Here is a 27,722-nt window from a genome sequence, read left to right as displayed (position 1 = left end):
CACCTTCCAATTATGAAGGAATAGAATTCTGATTTTTTGGGGGGGCTCAAATTTAAGAAATAGCAATTTTTAATCATTAACAAAAAGAACATCACTTTTTAAAATTTATCAGTGCTGCTGCCAACACAGATGGCCAGCCATACAAAAAATGTCTCATAACTTTAACTCTTTGGCATTGATGAAGGCAATATTGTGTTGTATGATCAGTTGTAGTCACTTTTATTGTCCAGCAGTTTCTTTAAGTTATTCCACTTCAAATGTTAACTCTACTTAGCTTATTGTCACCAAAACATTGAAAGGTAAGGCTATTGGACTTCTCAAAGACAAATTTGTTATGGACTGTGTATTTTTTATGTCAATAGACCACATTCAGTGCGCACAATACTGACAGATAAGCTCCCTACCTCAACTTTTTTAGGGGGAGGAGGCAATCTGTAGGCTCTTAAACTTTATTTTCAGTAGCAGCCACTTGGGCTAAATAACTTTGATAGTTTCTACTTTGGGGGCTATTGGATATTTCCATTCCTCATTCGGCCCCAGCAGTGTGCTTTGTATTGTTTTTCCTTTGGCTAAGAGAAATGTCAAAATTTCCTCCAATCTTAGAAATTTGAAGTTCTTAAATATTACCATTTTTTAGCCTACTTCTGGCATTCATAGGTAAACAGGTTGAACAGTAGGCCATTATCTGAAAGACACTGTTAAGTCTAAAGCCCTTTCTTTCCAACATGCTGACACTGGCTTTTTCATTGAAGAGCATTGCTTGTCTGTGTCAGACACTGTGCTAGACACTGGGAATGCCACAGTGAGTCAGGCAGGCAGCACTCTTGACCTCCTGTGGCCTACTGCACAGGAGTGGGGGGAGTGGGAGGGGATAGGTATTAAGCTGCAGACTTCACAATTGATTATTTAATTACAGTTGGGATAAATATTACCCCATGGAGGAACAGAGGACTATAAGAGTCTGTATAATAGCCTCACCATCTTTTAATTTCCGCAGTTTCAATACACTGCAACATATCATTGAATTCAGTTCAGTAGAAACTTGTATTTACATCATACTCATCCTGTCTGGGTTGTACTGTTTTTTTAGAGTATTAGTTTGTTTATATGTAAATCTTACACAAAGTTATTATTTTACAAGGCCTATGATGTTTTCTCAACAACATGAAAATTCGCAATTAAGATTAGGGTTCTAGTCTTGATAGGTTTTATATCCACTGTGAAAGAACCAAAATGTAAGTGAAGAAATCCTCTTCTAATACTTCTATTTTACTTCTTTTTTTTCTTTCTCTCTGACAGAAAATAGAGTGTGAGAGTGGAGTGGAAGACTGTGGCCGGTACCCCTCTGTAATAGAATTTGGGAAATATGAAATCCAGACCTGGTACTCCTCGCCTTACCCACAGGAATATGCAAGGTAATGGAGTAGGCCTGCGGGTATATGACTTTAACGTCATACATGTGAGGAAGGAAAACCTCAAGTTCTAGAGCAGAAATTTATTATTTTCAGGACTTAAGTTTTGATAGTAGATTTTAAGTGCTTCTAAAACTATTACTTTAGCCGGTATCTTTTTATAGTATTTACTGTTCTATGTAAGCTCCTAACACTCCTTAGTTACGCAGGCATTGTAAATTTTGCCTTTTAGCTTGTAGTGCTTTTTCTCTTTGGATAATTGGGTAAATGCTATTTGTATATGAAACCAAATAGGAAAAAAAATTGCCATTGTAAAATATTTGGTAGTTTCTTCTCAGTTGCCTTTTTTCTAGTTAGTTTAGGAAATTAATTAGTTAGTCTCATCTCTGATTTCTGGCATTTTATTTTCAAGGTTTTTCCTGAAATGTAGCAAAAGAATGAATGTAGGTCAGAGAGAGTAGCCTTAAGAGACCCTTTCCCAAATATTTACCTTAAAGCCATCTGCAACTAGCTTGTTAAAACTGAAAAGAAAATAATGGTACTAGAGGTTTCATTTGTCTTGAACTAAGATTAACTGTGAGATTGTCTTGAACTAATACATTTTAAAATGGGTATCTTGTGAGCAGATTTCTTCCTTCAAGTACATCGGGTACACTTTATCAGGGTCTTCTTAAATTTTTTATCCTGCAAAATTTCTGGGAATCACACACTTAATTACTTTTTGTCTACAATAAACATTGTTCTTTTTTCTGTCATGTGGCTGTCTGGCCAATCATCTAACTGGAGAGAATGGGGAGGGTGTTCTAGAATTAAGTGGCAAACTGTCAGGAGTCTTGGTTTATTATAACGCCAGGTTATTTCACTTGGCTCTGTGTTCTTGAACAGTTTTTTAAAAATACCAGTGAGCTTTAATTTGTATGGGTCATCATAAGTCATGAGTTCTGAGAGCTTTGAATAAAATTTGCATGTAAGTCCAGGATTTGAAATTACTATTATCTGAGTCTATATCTAACTCTCCTCAAAATATTTCACCCCATTTATTTTTTATTGTTGACAGTATTACAGATGTTCCCCATTCCCCTCCGCATTTTGCCACCACCACCCAGCCCCTGCTCCACCCCAGTCTTCCCGTTATACCTCCAAGACCTTGGAAGTTTCTAAACATTTTTCGTGTAAATACTGGCAATGTCCATTTAAGTGTGATAGGGTGCAAGTAAAATATGTTATAATATTTAAGGTGGAGAAAAAGCCAGCCAGAGGGAGAAAGCCATTTGTCTAATGTTACTCCAAAGAGTCAGTGGAATTGGTAGAAACAAACAAGATCTCTTGACTTGCTTCCATGCACTGCTTTAGACCATCCAACTTTGAAGTTATCTCATCCCTAAGTTAGTGGAACGACTCTTCAGCCTTATAAGTGCGCAAATTATTTCTAAAAATAATGCATTCACTTCTTTCTGAGTAAAACATTATTATAGTTACGCCACTGACCACATATACTGTTGAAACTGTGACATTAAATCTGAGATTTGAAAAATACACACGGTGGTTACCTGACAGGATGCTCTCCTTGTTGATTTTTAGAGTAGTGGTTCCAGTTCCAAAAGCGTTTCCTTCTTTAGGACATTTCTAAGAAAACAAATGATTTGTTCACAAAGTTAAGGCAAAAAATATTCTGTTGAAAAATAATGTAAGGTTGGTACGTTCTCTTTACTACTGGCTTTTTTGTGTGAAACTGCTTTTTTAGAATGCTGTTATACAGCCTTTCTATGACTTAGAGAAAATTGAACAGTATTTAGTACTTTCCCCCTAAACAGTATAATCAGTCTGAAAGATTCTTGGATTTTAAAATTTTCACAGATTACCAAAGCTTTACCTGTGTGAATTCTGTCTTAAATATATGAAAAGTAAAAACATCTTGTTAAGACACTCCAAGAAATGTGGCTGGTTTCACCCTCCAGCAGATGAAATTTACCGAAGGAAAGACCTTTCAGTATTTGAGGTAAGCATGTGTAAATAAAAACTCAGCTTTTGAAACTTAGTATTTCCAGTTGTTGACTATGTACTGAATTGTTTATAGATGGTACAGAGTATATTCAATTTTGGCGTTGAAATTCAGACTGCTCTTTACAATGTCTCCATGTTTGGAATGTTTGTCTAACCATATTAAGCGACCATTTCGATTGATAATGAATTCCTACTTCATCATGTTAACTTTTTTGTCTTCCCCCAAGTCCCTGTCTGCACCAGATATGTTCACCAGTGAATTTATGATCTCCTCAGCTCTTTGTAAATTCTCCTTTCTTTGGCAGGAGAAATTAGCTTTGTTCAGCAGCTCCAGCCAGTGTCTGGCAGGTGCTCACTCTTCCAGGGAATTGAGCAGCTGTACATATCTCCTCAATGCACAGCCACCTGTGTTTCCATCCATTTCTTGGCAGAGTTGATAATCCTTTTGGTGAGCCCCCAGCAGATGTTGGGACTCCCCCCGATCTGGGAGGATGGCCACCCCGGAGAACTCTGCTGTTCACAGGAACCCCTTGTGGCTGTGTGTCTTTCACTGTGGGTTCTTGAAGACATTTTGTATTTTCAGAATTGATTTAGTAGCAAAAGGTCTTTGCCTGTATGTCATTTCATTGTTTATTCATGTTCTACTGTCAGTTTCGGGGATCCAGCTTAGCTGAGTCAGTTGTACCTTGAGGAGACTATGTCTTTCTTTCATGTTATTGCCTCTTTCATGTTATTTATTCTCTTGCCTCTAGTGGGGCACTTCCATTGCGCTGCCTTATGTTCTCTGTTACCCACCTTGGTGCATTGTTCTTCGTTCGTGAGTGCTCAGTAGATGTGATACTTTCTCTCTGAAATACTGTTTTACTTAGGATTCTTTTTTTCTGAATTGTTCAGACTGAAACGTATTGTTCTGGCCCACATTTCTCTTTAGTCTTGGTCTATAATGTCTTGCATTACATTTAATATAGGGAGGGTCTTGGGTTTCTGTCATGGATCAGGCTTCCCCTCTCAGACAAGCTTGGGCCCTTTACTTTTTCCCAAGACTGATCAGAGAACACAGGGAACTCCAGCTGTGTCTTATGAATTTTTAAAGCCCCTCTTCCAGAGTATATCACGCTCTTCTGGCAAGCTCAAAGGAAGAAGGATAGTGTTGCTGGGAAGATTGGATGTTAGTTCTTACTAAAGGGTAGGCACAGGGTTTCTCTACCTGGGCACTGTTCACATTTCAAGCAGGATATTCTTTGTCGCAAGGGGCTGTCCTGTGCATAATAGGATGTTTAGCAGCATCCCTGGCCTCTACCAACTAAATACCACTAAGACCACCACCCCTCCAGTTGTAACAACCAAAAATGTCTCCAGCTATAACCCCAGTCCTCTGGGGGGCAAAATCACACTCCGTGAGGACAGCTGGACAAGAGGAAAAGCCAAAGGTTACTTACCTTTCTTGTTAGTCTTGGGATGCTACCCGGCCAGGCCCAACCAGTGAGACAGCAGAGCTGTTCTCAGTTGAAGCTTAACTACTGTCACAAGTTCAACTTGCCTGTTGGCTCTTTACTTGGTACCTTGGATCCTTTCTTTTAACCAAAATAAAATGAAATCACTATCTCATTGTTTCCGGAGGACAGAACACATTGTTGGCTTTTAAGTAATAAATAAATCAGCCTGAATCTGCCTGTGCGGCTGAAGCTTTCATAAATCCAGGGGGTTTTCTTAAGGGTATGGGAACCGGTCTTGTTAGGCTGGTAAGAATGGTCTGCTATTTCAGGGCAGGTGCTTTTGGACTGTACAGAGGTGAGACGCAGAAAAGTCAGAAGCAGATTTGTGAAATTTATTCATAAAAATAATTGAAGAAATTGGATTGGATAAGGACTGGGTCCCTATTCTAGAATCTAAGTTAGTACTTGGAGTACAGCATGTAGGAATTTCTCTTAGCAGTTTCTGAGTATCTTATAAAATAAAGAATAATCAGATTACTACTTTCCTGTCTTCTCTATCACTCTTGAAAGCGGGCACGTTAGGCCTTCCACACCTGGTAAGGTTGCTTTGGCATTGCCATCTCTGTTTCTCTGGTTCACAGATACATCTCTGTCTGTCCTTTTTGTACTGTACTACCATTTCCAAAAGGACTGTACTCCCAAGTACATAAAAACTTTCTTTAATTAAAGAGAGAATTGTAGCCTCTCTGCCCGTTGCCCATATTTGATTATGTTGCTATGTGTGGGACCTAGGTTTCATCCAAGGGAAATAGTTATATGAAGTCTAAAAATAATTTGTGCAATATGAGAACCTGTATGGTCCACAGGAGACTCAAGAACAGTCAAGTTCATTGTTAAAGAGCTCTGGTTAGCAAATATCCATTTCCCCTAAGAAAAGTGCTGGGGAAATTCTTCTTGAATCTGCTGTGATTTCTGTTTTCAACAAGTAACTACATTTGATCAAAGAAATTGGCATCTGTGCTTAGCCTCCTGTCTATAGCCATCAGTATCACAGCTTGATTCTTTTATTTTGAAGGGAAGTAGACTGTAATCATGGTACTTATGTAGGTTGAAATTCATCTCACTCTCTCTGTAAGTATTCCCAACATAGGAATTTTATCTTTTCCAATTATATTTAAAATGGTGCTTGGGGTAAAACCAAAATGGGAGCCTCGTTTGCCGATCTTCCCTCTGAAGAGTCAGAGTAATACAGTTCGTTTATTTTATTTGTATGTGAAGCCCTTTTGCAAACAACGTGAAGTTTAACTTACTTGAGCAGTAGTTTGACCTGTTTACATTCTGTCAGTTCAGGTTTACTTGGTGGAAGCAGAGAGGACATGCCTGATCATTTTTTACTTGTAATAAATTGCAAATAAAAATTACTTCTTTGTTAGTGGCATGGCCTTTCTTCAGGTAGCTTAAAGGGAAATTTAAGCTATCTTAAATTTACTCTAATTTAAGAGAAAAAGTGGAAATCTGATTTGCTAAGTGACTCCTATTTTCTGTTTAACTTTATACTTGTTTAATGGAGTGCTTTAATCTCTCAGTTTGGGATTTGGAAATAAAACTATATACTTTGCAAATACCATATATAAGAAACAATTTTATGTTGAGTGGTGTTTTTATGTTAGATGACATTGTCTGCTTCTCTTTGCTAGGTTGATGGGAACATGAGCAAAATTTATTGCCAAAACCTCTGCCTGTTGGCCAAACTCTTCCTGGACCACAAAACGTTGTACTACGATGTCGAGCCGTTCCTCTTTTATGTCCTCACAAAAAACGATGAAAAGGGCTGCCACCTGGTTGGATACTTTTCTAAGGTAAAACAAGAGCCAGCAGGACCCTCATTTCTTTTTCAGAATGTTTTTGCTAGAGCCCAGTTCTTTGAACAGGGCTTTTTCTATCACTATAATTTGAATAAGTGACACATGTTTCTGCAAAGCTCAGGTTCTCGTTCAGAGCTCATTTGAAAAAAAAAAAAAGCAATAAACATAGCTCCTAGGACACGCGTGAAGGACCTCGGCCCTGCCTGCTGTCTTGGTTGTCAGCATCCATGTGACGTCATAATTGCTGCCTGCAGACCACCTAGCACCTTTGATTTTCTGAATGTTAAAGCTTATTTTCTTTCCTTCTGAGTGGTGTCAGCATGAAGGTTTCATTGTAATTAATGTAGCATTTAAGAGATAATTCTCATTTCTCCTCATTGCATTCCCTTGGTGGTCATCAGTGTCTCAGTGAGTCGGAACATTGGTATTTGGACAATCAAGCCGATAAAATGACTGGTGTTGCTCTTTCATCCCTTATTCTCTGTGCTATTGTTCTAAGATCTAAAGCGGTCTCGCCTTTAGAAAGCCCAAGTATCTCCAGTTGTTAACATAGGGAAGCCCTTGCTGTATTGAGTGGATGTCCTTTGTCTTTCTCACTGGTTCAGAACGATTTTCTCACATTCTTCTGCTCAAAGGCTTCTGAGAAACAACTCACATGCAGTAAAGGAAAACTGAGTTGGGAGCTATTTACCAGGTAATGATCTTAACTATTCTTAGGCACCTAGGAAACAGTTTAATGTGCCAGGATGGTAATTAAGAGACTTCCAGGCAGAAGGTAAATGATGCAAACCTTGTGTTTTATTTTTTTATGATATATATTTTTTCATATTAGGTGATAAGTGAATTTTAATGACTCTACTGTTATGTAATGTAAATGGAATGCTTTATAGAAATGTCATTTTCGTGGAAGATCAAAAGATAGAATATATATGAAGATCCTTTACAAACTGTAGTTTTTCTAAAATTAAGAATCAACCCAGCCCGGCCGGGCGTGGCTCAGTGGTTGAGCGTTGACCTAGGATCCAGGCGATCAGGGTTCGATGCCCGGGTTGCGGGCTTGATCCCCAGTCGGGGGCGTGCAGGAGGCAGCCCATCAATGACTCTCTTATCATTGATGTTTCTCTCTTTCTCCCTCTCTTTTTCTCTCTCTGAAATCAATAAAGATATATTTTTTTAAAAAATCAACCCAAAGACCATAAACAAAAATACAAGTCAGTGACAGCACTCATGGGACACTGCCTCGATGTGTTAATCCACATATTTGGTAACGCTCTAAACTGAAAGAGAAGAAAGTTAATTTGTACATTACAGATTCAAAAGATGACGGAGAATCAACACAGAACTTTAAATAGAAAATCTACTTATATAATTTATAAAACATCTTACCTTTTCTATAGGTATTGAAAGATCTTCCTCTCTGAATAGTTAAAAAGAATAGTAGTGATGGCTGTCCTTCCTATAGAACATGGTGTTCTTTAGATATATATGAGGTTAAACATAGATGCTTAATGGTGCCTGCTGTCGCTGTCCTGCCTTGTCTCGGACTGGTGTCTGGATCTACAGTTGATGGTGACTCTCGTCATTTGAGTCTCTGCCTCTTCCTCCTAGGGGGCCATGTTTTACCCAGAACAAACTAAAATGAGAACTAAACTTTTCTCATTTTGTCACAGTTTCTTTTATAGTATAGCAGCAACTACTGTCATTTCTTACCATATTCAGAATACTGGTATTCTTCAGCAGCGTAGTGAAACAAAAATTCATCTAAAAAATAACCATGTTAAAGACTAGATACGAATCAAACCATATTCTGATGTATCAATTGGAATGTGAAGGACTGTGGCCCTTTGGAGTTATACTTAAACCAAATTCTAGAGGTCATAGCAAGAGAATGGCCAAGATGACCTAGAAAAATTCAGCCTATATTATGACATGCATATGATTTTCAAAGCACACAGTAGATTGCTCTAAATGGGAGGGAGGGAGGGAGGGAGGGAGGGAGGGAGGGAGGGAGGGAGGGAGGGAGGGGGAGGGAGGGAGGGGGAGGGAGGGAGGGAGGGAGGGAGGGAGGAAGGAAGGAAGGAAGGAAGGAAGGAAGGAAGGAAGGAAGGAAGGAAGGAAGGAAGGAAGGAAGGAAGGAAAGGAAGGAAAGGAAGGAAGGAAGGAAGGAGTTATTTTATCCAAAGATTAGGATTTAGCTGTAATAGCGTGTGTTGAGGTAGGGGGATCATTCTTGAGTTGGATTTCAAGAAGTCTCCTAGGAACAGGAAGGGACTTCAGCATCAAGAGAAGAATGGCATCAGGGATGGATCCTTTTAACCCAGGGCACATCCCTTTTTAGATAAGAGGACCCAGTTGCCTAACTTTGTGAAACAGACTAATTATTTGAACCTTTGCCATTGATGTTACATTCAGTGATGGACAGTGCTGCTTCTTAGGAAAACTGACACATACTATTTCTTCCTCCCCATTTATTAGACACACAGACAGCTACAAATGTGCAAAAGTTGAAGCACATCTTTTTCACAAAGAAATCTTTAATTCTGCCCTGTAGGGTTTTTTCCACAGCCATTTCCTGTGATCTTTCAAATAGGTTCATTAAAGATCTGGGTGTCCCAAAGTAATTCTTTGATGTGGTTAGTGCCATTTGTGGTCGATTTTATTTGTGGTTTATATTTGGCCAGAGCATTCACAACCTCAAAAGCCTTTTCCAGATCTTCTCTGTGTAGCTTTTGGCAGCTTCTGTGTTCTCTGCATAAAATATTGCTGCTGCGATGCCACATTCCATGAAGACTGCAAATTCTTCCTTAGCTATAAGCACACCGTCTTCCCAGTATTCCTCTTGGTTTCAGGCTGTTGGTAATATCTGGACCTCACTTTTGCTTGGAGGCTTTGGGGTTTCTTGTTGCTGTTGTCTCTTTTGTGTTCCTGGTTTGAAGTGCAGATTTATTATTTCTCTAGCTTTTTACTTCGACTTTTTATTCAAAGGAGAGATGTATTTGTGCAAATCTACCCACACACATAGTATTGTAGCTTCACTGGGGCATTTGCTCCAAGGCAGAAGACATATCTAGCAAGGTGGCCGGCAAAGTCCTCACTGTGCTGGGTGACTGAATTATTTTTCCCCCTTCTCCCAAGTTGTTTTGAGCAAGGAAAGCATTTCTCCCTTACTGTCTGTGTTGTTTCATTTGGCTCATATTTCTTGGATTCTTTATTTGTATTTTATGCCACTGGCTTCCGAGAATAAAGACCTAATTGAGAGGCAGGCCTGGAGTCGATGGTTTGTCGGTAGCTGACGGCTTGATTGTTCAGCAGTGGGGTGATTCTGCTTGACCCTCCCCAACACTTTGGCTCGCCTTCGTGGACTGTTGTGCAGGGACGCGGCAGGTGCAGGGACTTGCCCCTGAGCAGAGCTCTGACGTACTTGATCTGTTTCTCCCTCCTCAGGAAAAGCTGTGCCAGCAGAAGTATAATGTCTCCTGCATAATGATCATGCCCCAGCACCAAAGGCAAGGATTTGGACGGTTTCTCATTGATTTCAGTAAGTGAAGTGCTTTCTTTACTTCCATGATCCAACGAGCCTGTGGCTGTTAAAGGAAAGAGTAACATAAAACTTTGTTTCACCTTTGTTGTGTTTATCAATAGATACTGGGTTTCCTATTTATATTTACATAGGTTAGAAAATCTTCCTCAAGTGAAAAGTTTACTGCTGCTCACTTATTGTGCTCCAGGAAATGGAGACTAGATCTCAGCAGTGCCACCGGCTCCCAGAGCCATTACCCTGAGTGAACCGGCAGAACTGCATTCCGTCCCATGGTGTTCATGCTCATTAGCACCAAAAGAGGCAATTATTTGCTATTAAAGCTGAAGAAAGTGTTATTTAAAAGGATTTTCAGCTTTCTGAAATTTTGCCTATAATCTTGTACAGTACAGAGCAGGGAAGGAATATTTATTTCTCTCCTGAAAAACAATTCTTGAGGTAGCCTGTTTTTTGAGCCTCTCTAGTAGAAATAACTGTCCTGTTTTGTTCACTTCTCTTTTCTATTATGGAAATTATTACAATGTTCGTATCTAGAGGTTGCCCAAGAAATACTTTTCATACACATTCGTATCTGCTGAGTCTCCTCAGTTAAAACTGCAGTAGTATATAAAAGTGTGCACAGGCCGTGTAAGAAAATGGTAGTGCTTTTCTCCTCTGTTACATTGGGTGTGTAAATGAGCGTGAAGGCGGCACTTGGGGAATTGATTCAAAATATCCAGATAACACGATTTCTGACAGTGTGAGAACCTGTCACTAGGAACTGTGTGCTGCTGCTTTACCAGACTGTACTTCATTTGATTTTGAACTGAAAGAAGAAAATTTCAGGAAATTGTGTGTCTTTTTACATCAAATGCAAAAACCAGTGTAAATAAATGTGCTCACGGAAAACCATGAAGAAACAGGTTGAGTCTACATCTCTGTTATTAGAATTAAATACTAAATTCTGAGTGTAAGGTAACGGTAGCAGTTTTGAACTGATTGGTGTGATTGAAAGATACTTTTTGAAGTATTTTTTATTGCTTACCTTTTTAGTTTTGGATAACATTTCTAGTTACTGCTCATTACCCCAGTCGCTTCCAGCTCAAGAGCCTCTTCTTGTCCACCCCCCCTGGAGTGTCATGGCTTTCCCGTCCCGGCCCCGTACCTCTGCCGTGTGGCACTTAGACTCAGTTCACCCTTTCGCCGTAAGGACTGGTGTGTCATCCTTCCGATTTATTGCAGACCCCTCCGAGCGCTTTCTTTGTACTCAGTAGGACAGGGTACTCAACAGTTCGCATTGTTTTTGTCGATTCAAATTGAAGTTCCAAAGGATAATGGTCACTGCCCACACTAACTTTCTGCCTGAAGTTAACAAGGGACTGGGACTCACCAGGTTAAATGCACATTTCCAGATACAGTAGCATCTAATTTGTACAGCATGGTCTGGTATTGAGGCCTTCTCCCTAAGGGAACAGCCCAGGGGCAAAGGCTTTCCGTTCCACTGCTAGGTCTCTCTCAGCCAGTTTCGTGACAGCCGTGTTGGAGCCTGCCCTGGGTTTGTAAAGGAACTGTGAAGCACAGGAGAACCTTTCTGGGTTCAGGGCCGCCCCGATGGATGCCATCCGTCAGGCTGTGTGCAAGCAGTGCGGTGCCGATGGTGTACTTTTACATTTTCTCTGTCCTGTACCCTCGTGGGTTAAGGAGTGTGGTGAATGACTTGAATGATGTTGAAGGAGGACTGGTGTTATTCCTTCAGAGAAGAGGAGATCAGGGGGAGAATTGTATGACATTCAGAGAAAATTGGAAGTGGTGTAAAAGCCAATAGAAATTTCATTTAAAACAAAAAAATTCCTTGGCTACTAAGGTTTTAAAGAAGATAAGAGTAGGCTGCTGAAAAAATTGATGGCATCTCCTTCTGCGGAGTTACTTAAAATAGTAGATAAATATCTTTCTGGAACAATTTAGATCCAGCCTTTTGCAGAAGGAGAAGTCAAACCCCATGACCTCTCATGACCCTTGTCAACCTCACAGTTCAGAACTCAGGGCAAAACAGATTAACCAGGATTACGGGTTTTCTAAAATCTGCTGTTAAGGGACCTTTTAATGGTTATATTTATTTTATTTCTATTTTGTACATGAGCCTGAGGGTCTTTGGTCAGGGGATGTGTTTTCAGTAATTCAGTAAAAGTTGTAAGGCAGGAAAAATCTTTATTTTGTTTATAGCAACTTCTAGTTCAGGAAGCTGAAACTACTTGCCCCCTTGCACACTGGGATTTGTCAGGGCAGGGATCTGCAGGAGGTCATTTTGCAGAACTTGGCCAGAGTGACTAAAGGGCACCAACTCCCAGCCTGCTCAAACCATTTCATGGGTTTCTGGACTCTTTGCCCAGAACTTAAGTGGGTAGAGGAAGGCTTGACTCTCGTGGGCTGACACTGATACTGCACCTTTCTCCTGGATTCTGAGAGTCCCTCTCTTTGTCAGTCAGAAAAGTTTTAACTCCTCCCCATGTCTGTCTTCACGCACACACAGGCATGCATGCACACATACGCACGCCCCAGTCTTCATCCCCGCCAAGAAGCCTCCTTCCCACCAAACTTGCGGTTCCTGTTTTGGAGCCTCCCAAGGTGAGTAGCTGCGCTTTCCCCCAGGTGCTGCTGGGTGTTGGGCTGCCAAGGTGTTCCCTGCCAGAGCTGCACAGCAATGCCCTCTCCAGCTCACTGTTTTTCCTTTAATTTTGAAATAAGTTCAGACTTAGAGAAAAGTTACAAAAATAGTACCAAGAATTCCCATATACTCTCCAGCCAGATTTCTCAGATGTTAACATTTTATCACATCTGCTTTCTGCTTTATTATTCTCAATTGCCCTCCCTCTCCTTCTCTATCCCCCATATCATTTAACAAATAGGTATACACACAAATACACAATTCTTTTTCTGAATTATTTGAGAGTAAATTGCAGACCTGTTGGATCGTTAGCCCTAAATATTTTAGTGTTTTTCTAAAAACAGAGATACCATCATGTATAACCACAAATTATCAAAATCAAGGAATTAATGTTGATTCAGCACTGTTATCTAATCTTATTTGAATTTCAAATTTGCCATTTTTTATGGATGCCCTTTGAAGGAAAGAAAAGGTTTCCCCACCTAGGATCACATGTTGAATTTAGTTATCAATTATTAAGTCTCTTTAATAGTCTGGAATAGCAAGTCAGCCATTTTTGGATGGATTTTGTTGTGGTGGGGGTTTTTTGTGTGTTTTTTTTACCTTGATGTTGTTACCTTGACTTATTTTTTACAATGTCCCCTAATTTGGGCTTGTTTGATATTTCCATAATTAGATTCAAATTATACATTTTTTGGCAGGAATGCCACAAACGTGATGCTGTGTCCTCAGTGCATCGCAGCGAGATCTGGGCATTTAAATGTGCTTATTGCTGTGGGCAAGTCACTGCTTCTAGGCCTTCTTAGGGGACAGAACTAGGGAAGAATGAGGGTGTGTGTGCACCTGCACACGTGTGTACTTCCACGTGTACATATACACACATGCATACACACCTATCATAAGTTCATACTGTATTATAACGCTGCATCCCAGACTAACACCACCACCGCAGGGTTTTATTGTATCCTTCCATGTGTCCATATTTGTACGATCTTCTCAGATAGTGGGAAACCCAGCTTCCATTATCCATAGTATATTTACATATATGCTCAACCCTAAAATACACATTAAGTGGTTCCAGAATTGCTAACTCGTCATTGGTGATTTAAAAATGCAAATTCAAATAACTGCAAGATTATAATTTTTTGCCTACCAAATTAGCAAAGACTTTAAAATTTACCCCAAGTCTAACCAAGTTGATGGAGATGCGCACTGTTATACTGGAGAAAGTATAAAGTGGTAGACATTTTCTAGAACTCCGACAGTGTATATCAAAAACACTTAACACTTATTTGTGAAAGAAATTTATTCTAAGGAAACAACATACTTTAATCAGTAATCATACTTAATATAACAACGCTGTTTTGCATTTTTATTTCTTAAATAGTGGACTTTCCTTCCTCCCCTCCCCCAGTTATAGCAATATAAGCTCATAGTAGAAAGTTAGATAGATATGGCTACAATACCAAGAGAAAATGAAACCCCAAGTCCTGTCACTCAGAGTTAATGTTTGTCCTTCAGTGTCATCATTTACAATTTAAGAAAAGCCTGAGCCTCAGTATTCAAAGGTAAGAGAAAATTATGGCATCTTCATATAATGTAATATTATTAGCCATTAAGAGTTACATTCTGAAGAATTTTTAATAAAACAGGAAAATGCTTATGATAAATGAGTGGCTTTCAAAATTGCATGTATAATATGTTCTCAATTATGTGAAAAGTATATGCAAAGAAAGGAAGGAAATACATTTCCAGATTATCTCTAGAACTAGAATTAGGGGCAATTTTTATTTTCTTCTTATTCATACTTTTTGCTGTAACTAAAAAGAAATTGAATTTAAAGAAGCAAGAGTCTGTGAAGGCTGACCCAGGGCAGTGGTGGTAACAGTGCATGGAAACGAGGCAGGTTTTTTCCTGCCGTGCAGCGGGGAGGACGCTGCCTGGCGCCAGGGAGTGCTGGGTGAATGAAGGAAGGAGCTGAGCTTGGAAGGGTAGTGAGCCAGCTTTGGCCCTGTAGCCTTTACTGTGATTTTGGACTCCTCCCCCGCCCTGCAGCTTTCAGTGGAGTTCAGAGCTCAGCAGGGGTGTGATTTAGAGGGAGCTATTGGAGTCATGGGCATGCAGCGAGGCTGGAGTGCTTGGAATTCCAGCATTTAAGGGGTAACAGGAGGAGGAAGTCACCAGGGAAGTTGGAAAGGGTCCAGAAGTAGGGAGAGAGTCAGGGGAGAGCTGTCTGGGAAGGTAAAAGAGGTCGGCATTTCAACAGCAGTCATGGCCACCGCTGATGGTCCTGCAGCGCCTGCTGTGTCCGGCACTGGTCACCTGAATTATACACATTAACCTCCGCAATCCTCACAAAGACCCTAGGAGGCAGGTTAACGTTAATCATCTCGAGTGGGGAGGCGCAGAGACATTGGGAAACTTGTCTAAGAGCCCCCCAGCCAGTGTTCAGGGCCTCAGAAAAGGAGGTTAAGGTAAGATGTGAGCAGTGTGCATTGGAGGAGCTATGGTTTAAGTGGAATTTAAAGAATTGGATTCAAAAAGCTCCAGCAGCCAGGTCTGGTGATTTTTGTTGGTAAGCTAGAGACTGGAACGTTGGTAGAGAGAAGAGAGGGCAGCACTGATGGAGAAAGAAGCAGCCAGTGATATCCACATGGGTTGTTATTACAAATTCTGAAAGGTGTTTGATGAAATTCCCCTTCCTAATGTGAAATGATCAAACATTACTAACTAGATTTATATGAATTCTGACTCTTATATTAACCTTTTCTTCTTTGTTTTGGCCTTTACTTAATTTTGGGGGAGCTATAAAAGGTAGATTACAATTGACTCCAAAAGTCTACAAACTCACAACTCTAGTTTTTTGTGACTAGTTTACAAATGACAAGCTTATCAGTTACATAAAATATCAGTTAACTGTACATTCAGACATTTTTTAAATTAGTGCCTATTATTTGTAAATGAATCATGAAAGTTTGTAAGTGGCTTAAATTCTTGGCTTTTAAAATTCAGTATTAAAATATTGTGCAGTGCCCAGCCAGCGTGGCTCAGTGGTTGATCATTGACCTAGGATCCAGGAGATCGCAGTTCGATTCCCAGTCAGGGCACAGGCCTGGTTGTGAGTTCGATCCGCAGCAGGGGGCGTGCAGGAGGCAGCCGATCAATGACTCATCACTGATGTTTCTATCTCTCTCTCTCCCTTTCCCTTCTCTCTGAAATCAATAAAAATATATTTATATATATATATATTTCATAGTGTCTCAGGGTTGTCCTTCGTGGAGCAGAACTGTACCTGGAGGAAGTAGGAGTAATTGAAGGAATTAGGCACTCATTTCAGGACATTCCCTTTGCAGGCATTTTCTATGATCTCATATGTTGAGGGTTTCACCTCAGCTTTCATGAGGTCTGTATACTGATTAAACTCTGAGTCTATAATTAGCGTTTGCTGCTAGGTGGGTGCAGATGGCCCAGTTTTGTGCCTGCAAGTTATGAATTTGGTCCTGCCCTGAGTGTGGTTAGCAGTGTCCTTCCATTTATTCCCTTCAAGCACGAGTATACATGTGTTTCCTCACTGGTCACAAGATAACTCGTGTCTGCTTACGTTCATTTAAGTAATTTTAAACACCTTGCTGACTGGTCACAACGGAACAGTAGTCAGCTGCATGGGCGAGTTCTGGCTCAAAATAGCCGGTCAGTGAGGTGTTAAAAATGACTCAGGTGTGCGTGTGCAACTGGATTTAAGAAAAATAAGATACAAAGTTTTAAGGAAAAATGCTTCTGGGTACAATTTAATATCCTAGTTCCTTCGTCAGTGAGAAGTAACTGGTATAATTTTCTTCATTCTTTCCCTGTTCTGGTTCTGATGATTAATGTAATGTCTTTCCTTTAGCCTCTTTATAGCCCTTGTCTGATTTCTTGAGGATGCACCACTTAGGAAGAGAAAGCATCTTCTCCCTGGTTTCCTGTCCCCTTCTCTGCCTCTTTAGGTCCATCAAGCAGAATTAGAAGGAAGGCTACATACTTCATCTCTATGGAAGGATGTGATGTTGAGAGGCTAATTGTGTCCACTGTCTCAGAGAGAAAACTTCTTCCCCCACGTCTTAGGTGCTGGCTGCTGGCTGGTGATGGTGTATATGAAATCCGAATACAGGGATAACACTGCACAGTAGTTCAGGTGGCCAGCCAGCAACTTTGTTTCAGCAGTCTGCCTTCAATACACTACTTTAAAGGATCTTCCACCTATAAACTTTTCAAAACACAATTTAAGTGAAACAAGATTACTTTTTAAGAAGAGTTTTAGAGTGGTTTTATCCTACTTGAAAATTGTTTTGATTTTTTAAATATTTGATACTGACTGGCCTGTCTGCCATAGAAAGAAGGAGTTTTAATTTAGGAATTGGATTGGTTGGGTCCAGCAAGCCATGTTTTTCCTGTTGGTAAACGCCAAGGAACCAAGACTGCAGGAATCACTAGCTTCTCTCAGAGGGCAAGTTGGTTATAATATCAGGGTAAGCAGATGCTCCCCAGGAGCTGGGTCCCAGCCTGACAGGCTCTGGTAAGATACCCCATTTCTCTGGCAAGAGTCTCTGGGCATCCCTGCACTGTTGATTTACGGCTGCACTTCCAGTGGTGACTCAAGAATGGGCATAGGTGGGCCTAGATTATGCTCCTTCAGCCCCAGGGTGGCCAGAACTCTGGTGGCTGTCACCCCAGCAGCCTCATCCTTTTACCCCAGCAAGACATGTGAGTTCTGTCTTATCCCTGATGGAGTAGAGCTCATAAAGTGCTCACATAGGGCATAAACTCCCTCTTGGGTGGGCTGCAGGATACATATTTCCCCCACTTATGAGCCCCATAAGCCAGGCATCAAAGGTGGGTTTTGAGGGACTGTGACAGTGTCTCTTAGGGACATACTGCACGACTGAAACACTCTGGCTCCCTGCGAGGAGTTGAGCAAATTGAATGAAACTATAAATTTGACATGTGATATTTATCTCCTTATGCAATTTTTATTTAATAGTTTTCTCTTTTTAGTGGCATATGCCCTTTATATACTTATTGTTTACTGTCCCATCTCCTTCATCAAAAGTGAGTTTCCTGCCCGGCCGGGCGTGGCTCAGTGGTTGAGCATCGACCTAAGATCCAGGAGATCAGGGTTCAATTCCCTGTCAGGGCACATGCCCAGGTTGCGGGCTTGATCAATGACTCTCTCATCATTGATGTTTCTCTCTCTCTCTCTCCCTCTCCTTTCCTCTCTCTGAAATCAATAAAGATATATTTAAAAAAGAATTGTAAATTGAAATACTTAAAAATCTTTAAAAAAAAAAAAAAAAAAAAAGGTGAGCTTCCTAGGGCAGAGACTTTGTTCTCTGCTTCAGGTTCACTTCCCAGAAGAGCTTGGTACTTAGTAGGTTATTTGCTGAACAAATGTTAAATGAATTACCATGGAAAGATCTTTCTTAATGCACTTTCTCTTCTCACGTCATTCTTAGGAAAAAGAATTTTATTTTATTAGAACATAATCAGCTGTGGTTTACTCACATCCTAATGATGTTAGTGTGCCTGCCTTTTTTTAAGGTCTGGCATTTTTGCTCAAGTGCAGCTTCCAACCCAGGATCATTTAAGATGCAGTCAGGAAGAAGATTGTCATTATCTACCAGACACCTCCACAGAGAAAGGAGAGCTGTGACAGAATTCACATTAATACACATGGTTGAAGAGCCACTTACCTTTTCCTTAGTTTTATCAGATAATTCATTTCCTCATGCATTTATTTTGGAAGGAAATTCTAACTTTAGTCTTAAGAAACTGTCAAGAAAGCAGCTCTCTTTGCATAGCTTTCCCAGCAGCTCTTCTCTCTGGGCGAGCGCAGCAAGGCAGTCATTAAAGGGTAATAAGTTATGCTGCTGAAACGTGCTGAGTCCTTCCTAGCCTTTCCTAAGACAGGAGCCCCTTCCCCAGCTCCACCGCCACACTTGTTGGAAGATAGGACCGGCAGCTGTATCGGACTTTGTTGGGTATTGGAAGACATGTTTTGACCTGTGTAATCAAGTTTAATGATGACATATATGTTAATAGAATTCTAGTTTAATATAATAAGGAAAATGGCTATTTTTCCTTATTTTCTCATTATAATATGTTGTACTAAAAGCCTTGTCATGACTGTTTTATTACACTGGGCTGAAGCACAATATATTTTAATATAAAGATAACATCAGGTTGAAAATTGAGCTCTCAGTGATTTATTCGGAGGTTGACTGTTACTGAATGTATTGAAATGAGTTACATGAGGCAGTGCAGCTAACGATTTATGTATCTTCTCTTTTAACTAAGCTTGTCATAAATAAGAGCAAATAAGAGCTGTTATAGAATAGTTTGTATTCATTGCTTCAATGAAAACATTGTGACTGAAACACACAGTCTGCAGCTCCCGTTCTCCCTTGCATAGCTATGAATTTTTTCAGCTTTGGAATGCAGGTGGACTCCCCCCGCCACAGACCTTTTGTCTGCTTGGGTTTCTAACATTGACCAGAATTTACAATGAGCCATTTTGAAACCCACTACTGGACAAGTTCATTCATATAATGAGTATGAGGAAACCTGATCCTCATGGTTAAACGGGACCTTGGCAGTGCCATCATGAGGGCCAGGTGTTTGCTGCTGCACTCCAAGCCCTGAGCAGTGCCAAGCACGTAGTGGGTGTGCCCAAGAAAGGTTTGGTGAAAGAGTAAATGAATAAATGAGTGCCCAAACCTAGTCAGTCCTCTGGTTTGTATCACTGGCAACACCTACCAGAGTCATGCCAACTAGCTTGTGGCAGAATTGGTGCCAGATCTCAGATCTCCTCTCTCTTTGTTTTTTCACTTATTTATTCCTTTATCATCCCTATCATACTTACATAGACTGTGCCCTATCAGCCTAGGGGATGAAACCATGAGGAGAAATGATCCAGTCCCTGCCCACGGAAGTGGATGGTCAAACACACAGAGGGGTCGTCGCAGCCAGGCGAGGTGCGTGCGAGCTGGACACCCGGGGCTCTGCCAGTGCAGAGGAGGAGATGCTTCCAACTCTTCCATCTTCCTGGTTAGATATATGCAAAGGAAGCATTTTTCTATTATTAAAACAAGATCAAGAAAGGTTTTGTTCTGCCCGGCTGGGGTGGCTCAGTGGTTGAGCATCACCCCCGGAACTGAGATCACAGTTCAATTCCGGGTCAGGGCCCAGGCCCTGGCTGTGGGCTCGATGTCCAGTAGGGGGTGTGCAGGAGGCGGCCGACCCATGTTGCTCTCTCTATCCCTCTCCCTTCCTCTCTCTCAAAAAAGAAAAACATGAAAAAAAAAGAGGTTTTCTGATTGGTTGAAATTAGTGCTATACTTGGTTTTGGAACTAGTCCCCTTAAACATGTTTCCCAACTTACTGTAGAGACATTATGTTTGAAGCAGAATATTCTAAGATAGAAACTTCCTCTCATGATGGTATTTCTGAACAGCACATTTATAATTTCATCTAGTTGTAAGGTACTATTTTTTAAATATTAATTTGTTTGGGTAAAGCAAAAGATTTTTTTTAGTTTGTTTAGAATTATGTTAGGGAAATACTAGTTAGGAATCTGACTTTTTTCTCCCCTATAGGTTTGTGGTTAACATATTTTTACTCAAATATTAGTGCTACATTTGCATGTTTATCAAAAGCCTCTGTTTTATAATTATTTATATTGAGTACTGCTCTGTATTAACATCATAGAGGAGCTCCTTTTCCAAAAAAATTGTTTTAAATTAATGTTTATAAAGTACTTTAAATAGTTGAGTAGACTAAAAGTAATTCAGTTACACATGTAACCCCATTTGTCCATACTGGAAAAAATATACAGTGTGATTATATAATAGAAAGGTTTTTTGGTTTTGGGGGGAAGATAGTAATAGCAGGTTAATATTTATTGTGTACTTACTAAGTGCCAAAGTACTATTCTAAAGTGATTTATGTGTAGTAACTCACTTAATTCTCATAATAAACATTTGAGGTGCAGAAACTGAGAGATAGACATTATACAATTTGCCCATCAAAGGTTAAGAACTGAGTCAAGATTTGTATACCAGCAGTCTGGGGAATCCAGGTCCCAGAGCTTAACATTTATGGAAACATTTATGTAGGGGGCATGCAAGACTGGAACTAGGAAACCAGTTCTAATGTTACTGCAATGTTCCGATAAGATGTGATGGTGGCGTGGACCAGGGAACTGTCCTAGGACAGAGAGGCTGGGCAGTGATCACTTTGTTATGCTCTTAATTAACACAGTAACTTTATACAGTAGAAAGTTGAAAAAAGTATTGCCGAAATCTTGAGAAAATGTAATGCAGGTAGGATCTCACTTTACACAATATATTTGCATATGCCCTTTTTGGGAGCAAACTGAATCATTATTTAAAATGAGGTAGAGAATTTGTTGGGTAAAAAGGTGTGTGCCTTCTTTTCATACTAGACAGCAAAGAGGCAAAAATGGTTAGGGTCTTGTCAAAAGGACTCGGTTCAACTTGAAGAGGCTCCCACTGGACAATAAATATAGTAATTAGATAGCAATTACAGTTCATTGAAACTCACCAAATGTTTAAACTCATATGTTCATAATGATATTTAAAAACAAATTTATAGGATGATAGGCACCAATTCATTACCATGAAAATTGGTAAATGAAGCATTTAACCTGCCTTTCCTGTATGGACTGGACCCCTAGGTAATCAGATAATAAATGAGGGGAAGCATTTCTTAATAAAGATATTCCAGCTAACAAATGAGGTTAAAATGATAGAATTAAAACATCACCATTTTGCAATTCTGCAAGTGAATTAATGGATCTAGATATTGAACATCAATAGCAGCAAGTATTGCAAAAAGGGGGGCAACCCAACATTAAGTGCTTCCTGATGAAGAGACATACTACCACCTGTGGTCTTGCCAAAGGATCGACCCGAGTCTGATCAAGCCTCTGGATCCAGCTGCTGTGTTGCAGGAACACAGAGGAAAGAGGAACAGATTGCATTGCGAATATGCAATCAGCAAACTCCAGGCTGTGGAAACGCTACAGGTCACATGGCCCCAGTTCATCAACAGATAAATTATGAGGAAAGAAAGAGTAGAGGGGGACCCGTAGATTAAACGACCCTTAAAGATACGGACTATAGTGCCTGGGGGTATTCTGATGAAAAAAGTCAGGATGGTGGTTATTTATGAGGGAGAGAGGAAAGGAGGGGTGCTTGGGATGGGACAAATGGAAGGTTTGGGCAGGTAGATGGCAAACTTCTTTGTCTTGATCCTGGGTGATGGTTGCAGGGTAGTTGCTTTATAATCCATTAAGCTATATATTTGTTTAGTGTAGTTTTCTGTATATGTGTTTTATTTTTGTTTTTTGAACAAAATGATGGTCTTCAAATGGGAGGTCATGCCCTATGATATCAGACTTAGAACTTAGATTTTGGTAACTCTTAAAACTGGAAAACATTTTTCATTTATTGGTGGCATTGTATTATTTGTTTGTTTATTTATTAAAACAACACAAATTTAATCTCTTACAGTCTGGACATCAGAATTCTAAAGTGGATCAGCAGGGCTGGTTCCTTCTGGAGGCTCTAGGGGAGAATCTATTTCCTTGCGTTTTTCAGCTCCTAGAGGCTGCCAGCATCCTTTGGCTCATGGCCCCTTTTTCTATCACTCCATCTTCTTGTTTCCATGGTCAAATCCCCTGCTACTGACTCTGACACAACTGCCTCCTCTTGGGAGGACCCTTGTGATTACCTTGGGCCCACCTGGATCATCCAGGATAACCTTCCCATCTCTGAGTCCTAAACCACATCTGCAAAGTCCCTTTGCCTATATAAGGTAACATATTCGTGGGTTCTGGGGATTAGAGACCTTTCTGTGAAAGCAGGTTGGGGTAAGGAAAGCACTGTTAATGCTCCCTGTACCCTCTCATGGGCACCTTCACCTCCAGGAATGTGGGGAGGTAGGCAGGGACCTTTTCATTCGCAAAAGATGCCCCCCACCCCAACATCTACACTCTGACCTTACCTTTGGGCCTGGAAGATCCCACCTCAGGGCACAGACGGGAGGGAGAAGAGCTTCAATGCCACTTGGCTGTCATTGGGGATGAACAGAGCAACCACAGTGGGCATTGTGTTGACCCCCAGTTCCACCTGAGTGCTCTTTAAAGAGCTCTTGTCTTTGTGATTTACACACACACTCAGACATCTTCAGACACCTTTACTGCTTTAAGATCAAATGTGAGTACATGGGTATTTGATATACTGACATCAACTCCAGATCGATTTTGCAGAACCAATTTTATGTGAAGGAAACGTACTGAAATTTACTAGAATCCTGTCCTCCCTGGTGTTGAGTCTAGTCCGCTAGAGAATAGCGTTCCTGTGAATTCTGAGTCCACTCCTAAACCTAGAGAAACACAGTTTAAGGGTTGTATGTAAACAGAATGGTGATAAAATAGAGGATTCAGACAAGGATTGTTCATGTAGAATAAGGGTGGACTGAAGAGAAAATATGGAACAAAGAGGTCAAAGAGAGAAAGAAAAAACACTGCAATATTGTCACTTTTCTTGTTTGTTTTCTATTTCTCTCTTCCCTCTCTCCCTCCCTTCCTTCTGTCCTTCCATTCATCCATCCATCCAGAATGAGGGAAAGCAATACGGGCAGACACTGTAAGTGTAAGAAATTGCCCTTCCTTTTTCCTAGAATGTGAATATTCAGCAGTTCTAATATTTGTAATAGCTCTTTAGGCACTAGAAACAGTGCTTACAGAAAAGATGCTAAAAGTTAGATTTTAAGAAGGGGAAAGAAAAAGGCTAGAATGTCTTGTAATGTGCTGAAATGAGATTCTGCTGATTATTTATTGCAAAATAGGCTCCTTCTTAAGAAGATGATTCTCTGTTTGTAGATTAGAAGTCCTGCCCTGTGGTTTGCCCAGGGTTGGAGCTTTTCCCCATGAATTTAAGGAACTTAATGAGATTTTTTTCCCTACCAAAGCAGAAGATGCAGGAAGACTCTGACAGCCTTCTACCCCCACAGCTTTTCAGTTGCACCCATTAAAAACTTGCAGACCATAATGCGTGTTTCTAGAGAGGAAATAAAGTGAATGACGCCTGTGAATTTGTTTTAAATTGTTTATTTTACCAGATAATTTAGATAAATCTTTCTTGATGTGGAAAAGAACTCATCAGGTTTCATTAATAATCCGGAGCTTTTCAGAGGATTACTTTGAAATAGCCCCCTGCCAACTTTTCATAAATTAGGCATAAACTTTCTTTGACCTCATCACACATAATTAAATAGCTGTTGAAGGGTTAGGACCAACTAAAAAGCGATTCTGTATCTCGACCTTCATTCTCCTGCAGAATTATACAGGAAGTTTCTTTTGGTTCTCAAGCAGGGTAATTACAAGAGACAGTTACATAATTTACAGTTTTAATCTGCTCATCCATAATCACACACTTCCACTGAGTGGTATATGCCCCATGAGTGTCTGCGTTGTACTTTGATTTGTAAAGGCTGATTGCGGTGTGATTGATTGCTTGCTTGCATGTAGCATATTGAATTGATTCTTCAGAAATGAACTTTAGCTGTTAACGTGTCTGTTTGAGTTCCTGTTATTTACGTAGTTTGTGGTTCTTGTGTTTAGCAGTTGCATACTAGTTAACAGATTAAACTCCCAGAGCCTTTTTCTTATTAAATTTGGAAAATGGAGTATATATATACAGCCTAACTAGAAAAGTGCCTACAACAGGGTAGGCCCTCAACTGTTGAGCACACTACTACTAAACCATTCCAGTCCTTGAAAGTGGAATGCACATCCTTTGATTAAACAGCAACCGCATGGTATGAAGGCTCACAAGGATAATGTTAGTGTATTGTGACAAATGCTATACTAATATCAATGTATTGTTACTGAAGTCTCGGCTCTAAGTACTGCCAGTATTAGGGAGCCTATCTAAACAGTGAGCTTCAAGAACGGTACAGTATCACTTACGAAAGGGTAGTAAGTGAAATCTTTTAATACTGCTAGTGATGTATTTTGTATGATTATGTTTTTCCAACAGCTAACATCTAACTATAGCCAATTTGGACTTTAAGATTCCTGTAGGATTGAAGGCTAAGTTCTTACATGACACCAGTTCCACTGGCAAACCAGCTAGTCACTGCATTGAACACCTCACTTCACCCCAGCCTGCACGTGTGTTGCGTGTCTGTCAAAGTGGGCTCGTCAGCACCATTTACTGCGAGAGCCTTTTTACCTTAAATCCTGCTTGAAAGCTTATGGGAAATAAATTAAAAAATAAGCAAAAAGAGAAGTTTTTCGTTTCTGCAGATAAGTGGAATAGGACTGTTTGTCTAGATGACCTAAAGACAGCTAGAGATGGTTTCTCTACCTTATATTTTCAACATTGTTGATTGATCAGATTGGGTGATGGAGCTGTTCTTTGATTTTAGAAAGTTATCTCCAAGACTGACAAATTGCCTTTTGAAATGTACTTTGAAAAAAAGAATCTTAGATTTATAATTCCCCCTTTTTCTTTCTTCAGTGCTGCTGTGTGAAAGCTCATCACCCAGAATCGGAATTCAACATACTCTGTCCTAGTTTTGAAAATTATAGCTCATCCATGTACACACACACACATACACTGTATTTTAGGGGCTGTGGGGAAGTAAATAGAAAGGCAGGCTGCTCTTCTGATTGTCCTGTCTTCCAGAGCGCGGTTCTGAGAGCAGTGGCAGTGTCCGCGCTGACGCCGGCGCTCCCGCTCAGCCTGAGGGTGGGTTAGACCCGATGACAGACAGAGTGAACTCTCTCAGCTGCACCTACAGAACCTCAGACCTATAAAAGTGGGCAAAAGAAACTCCAGTTTTTGCTTTTAGTGGTTTATTTAAAGAAAAGGTTAGTTGTAATGTTTTAGCAATAGGAGAATGGTCTTACAGGTGAAACGTCATCAGAATACCCAGTTAATTGCTTGGAGCAGATGCTTTATTTGAAGTATGTGCTTAAAATCTTACAACTTTCTAATGGTAAATTCTTACTACCAGAATTTTGTAACTTAAATGTGAAATTTTATCCAGGTTTCAACTTGGAAGAACTAGATTAGTTTTTGAAATAGTTTTTCAGATTGAATCTCCAATATTTTATAAGAGAGGAAATAATTGTAAAATGCCATATTACTTCATCTTAAATTTTTTCTGGTAAATTTGTTTTTCCTAATGCTTTCCAGAACTTAAAAGTGGTTTGAACTGTGGAAAATCAAAAAAGGTAAAAAGAAGAGGGCATTATTCTGACCTGTTTTTCTAATTTCTTTCACTTTGAAGGCCATGGTACTTGTATTTTACATTCATTGCCTCAGTAGAAGTGTCTCTGAGTGACGAATCGGAGCTTTACTTAGATCGGTAATAGGCAATGGGCTTCATGAAGAATCTTGGTTGCTTCCTGAATATATGTAAGGAGAGATATTTTTAAAAATTCTTGCCTTTTCCAAATGATTTTAGTTTGGGAATAAGTGCTGTTGAAAAAGTGTAACATCTCTTATTCCACGATCATTTAATGCTTGTCAGAGGTGCCTTATTTTCTAACACGAAAATTGAGACACCAAATCTATTTTATACACAGTTATCTTTGTAGAAAGAAAAATTATATTCCTCTAATACACCAGACTACGACGTTGCTGGTGTGGTGACATGCCATACATAAACAAATATTCCTTAATTAAATGTTTAAATATATGAGACAGAGCACTGTTTATTGAGTGGCCATTTCCTCCCCAGCCTCAACTCTTAGATATCTCCATTTCCCCCAAGATTGGCTTTCTACTTGGCTCTCTCATTAGGCACCACTGCTACCACCACAGCCCTTTGGTGGCAGAAATGGAGAAGTGGGTTAGAAATGGAGAAGTTGCACCCCTATTTAACATTCTGGCCAACGTATAGTCCCCAAGACCCTTTGCTTAATATAACCCATAATACATCTGAACCCAGACTGGCCTGAGATAGGTAAGAATTGAGATTGGGTGGGATACAGACATACAGTTTTTAAAAGCCCCTAGGTGACTCTGATGTGCAGCCAGGGTTGAGAACCATTGTGCTAGACTAGAGGATAGAAAAAAGAGAAGTAAAGAGACATTCTCATCAGTTACATTATCAATTATAAAAATACTGTTGACTCATCTTTGGCTTGTGGTGTCTCATGGGGGTTTGTCTCTGGCCCTGGTCACTGCCAGCTCGGGAGGAGCTCATTCACAGATGTTCACACTTCTCAACACAAGGCTGCCACAGAGTGGGGAGAGTCCCCTTTCCTGCTGCTCGATGCCCTATTTGTGAATTCATTTTTGTGAATTCATATGAGCATCTACCTTTTCTCTGGGTGACTGACACACAGAATGACCACCCCTTCCAGGGAGTCCACACCCGCTCACAGAATCATTAACTCACCTGGTAAATTCTGGCATGGTCTGTAGGTTTGTAAATACATAAATACATAGATACATACATACACACATATATACATATATGTATTATATATCCTACAGCAGCAGGGGAGTCATGCCCCTGCCATGCCCCTTCCTCTTGGGGGGAGTTGAAGGAGTACCATTCCTCTCTAGAATGGACTTGGGGGTGGGGTGAGGGATAGAGGGATGAAAATGCAGTAAGAAAGACCAGTGGCCCTTGCACATAATTGAGGAAGAGCTCAACAGTGGAGCCAGGAGCTAATGGGATCTTCGAGAAGGGAGATCTTAAAAATTAAAAAGGAGGCTTAGAGAAACAGACTGGTATGTGACC

General features: G+C 40.2%; 2 protein-coding genes across 10 annotated transcripts in view; both read left to right on the top strand.

The window, feature by feature from the left end:
* The window catches only part of ADK (adenosine kinase), an 888,023-nt gene that overhangs the window by 577,318 nt on the left and 282,983 nt on the right, over positions 1 to 27,722 (top strand). The window lies entirely within an intron of this gene.
* The window catches only part of KAT6B (lysine acetyltransferase 6B), a 165,949-nt gene that overhangs the window by 120,722 nt on the left and 17,505 nt on the right, over positions 1 to 27,722 (top strand). For all 9 annotated transcript variants that reach the window (XM_081157944.1, XM_081157942.1, XM_081157940.1 and 6 more), the window contains 4 exons: positions 1,300 to 1,415; positions 3,270 to 3,411; positions 6,550 to 6,711; positions 10,162 to 10,255. In XM_081157944.1, coding sequence (XP_081014070.1) covers positions 1,300 to 1,415; positions 3,270 to 3,411; positions 6,550 to 6,711; positions 10,162 to 10,255 — 514 coding nt within the window. The remainder of the gene's footprint in view (positions 1 to 1,299; positions 1,416 to 3,269; positions 3,412 to 6,549; positions 6,712 to 10,161; positions 10,256 to 27,722) is intronic.

Source organism: Miniopterus schreibersii (genome assembly GCF_964146895.1).
Source record: "Miniopterus schreibersii genome assembly, chromosome: 14".
Taxonomy (NCBI): Eukaryota; Metazoa; Chordata; class Mammalia; order Chiroptera; family Miniopteridae; genus Miniopterus; species Miniopterus schreibersii.
The sequence above is the reverse complement of the archived record's forward strand: the minus strand, read 5'-3'. Positions and strand labels throughout refer to the sequence as shown.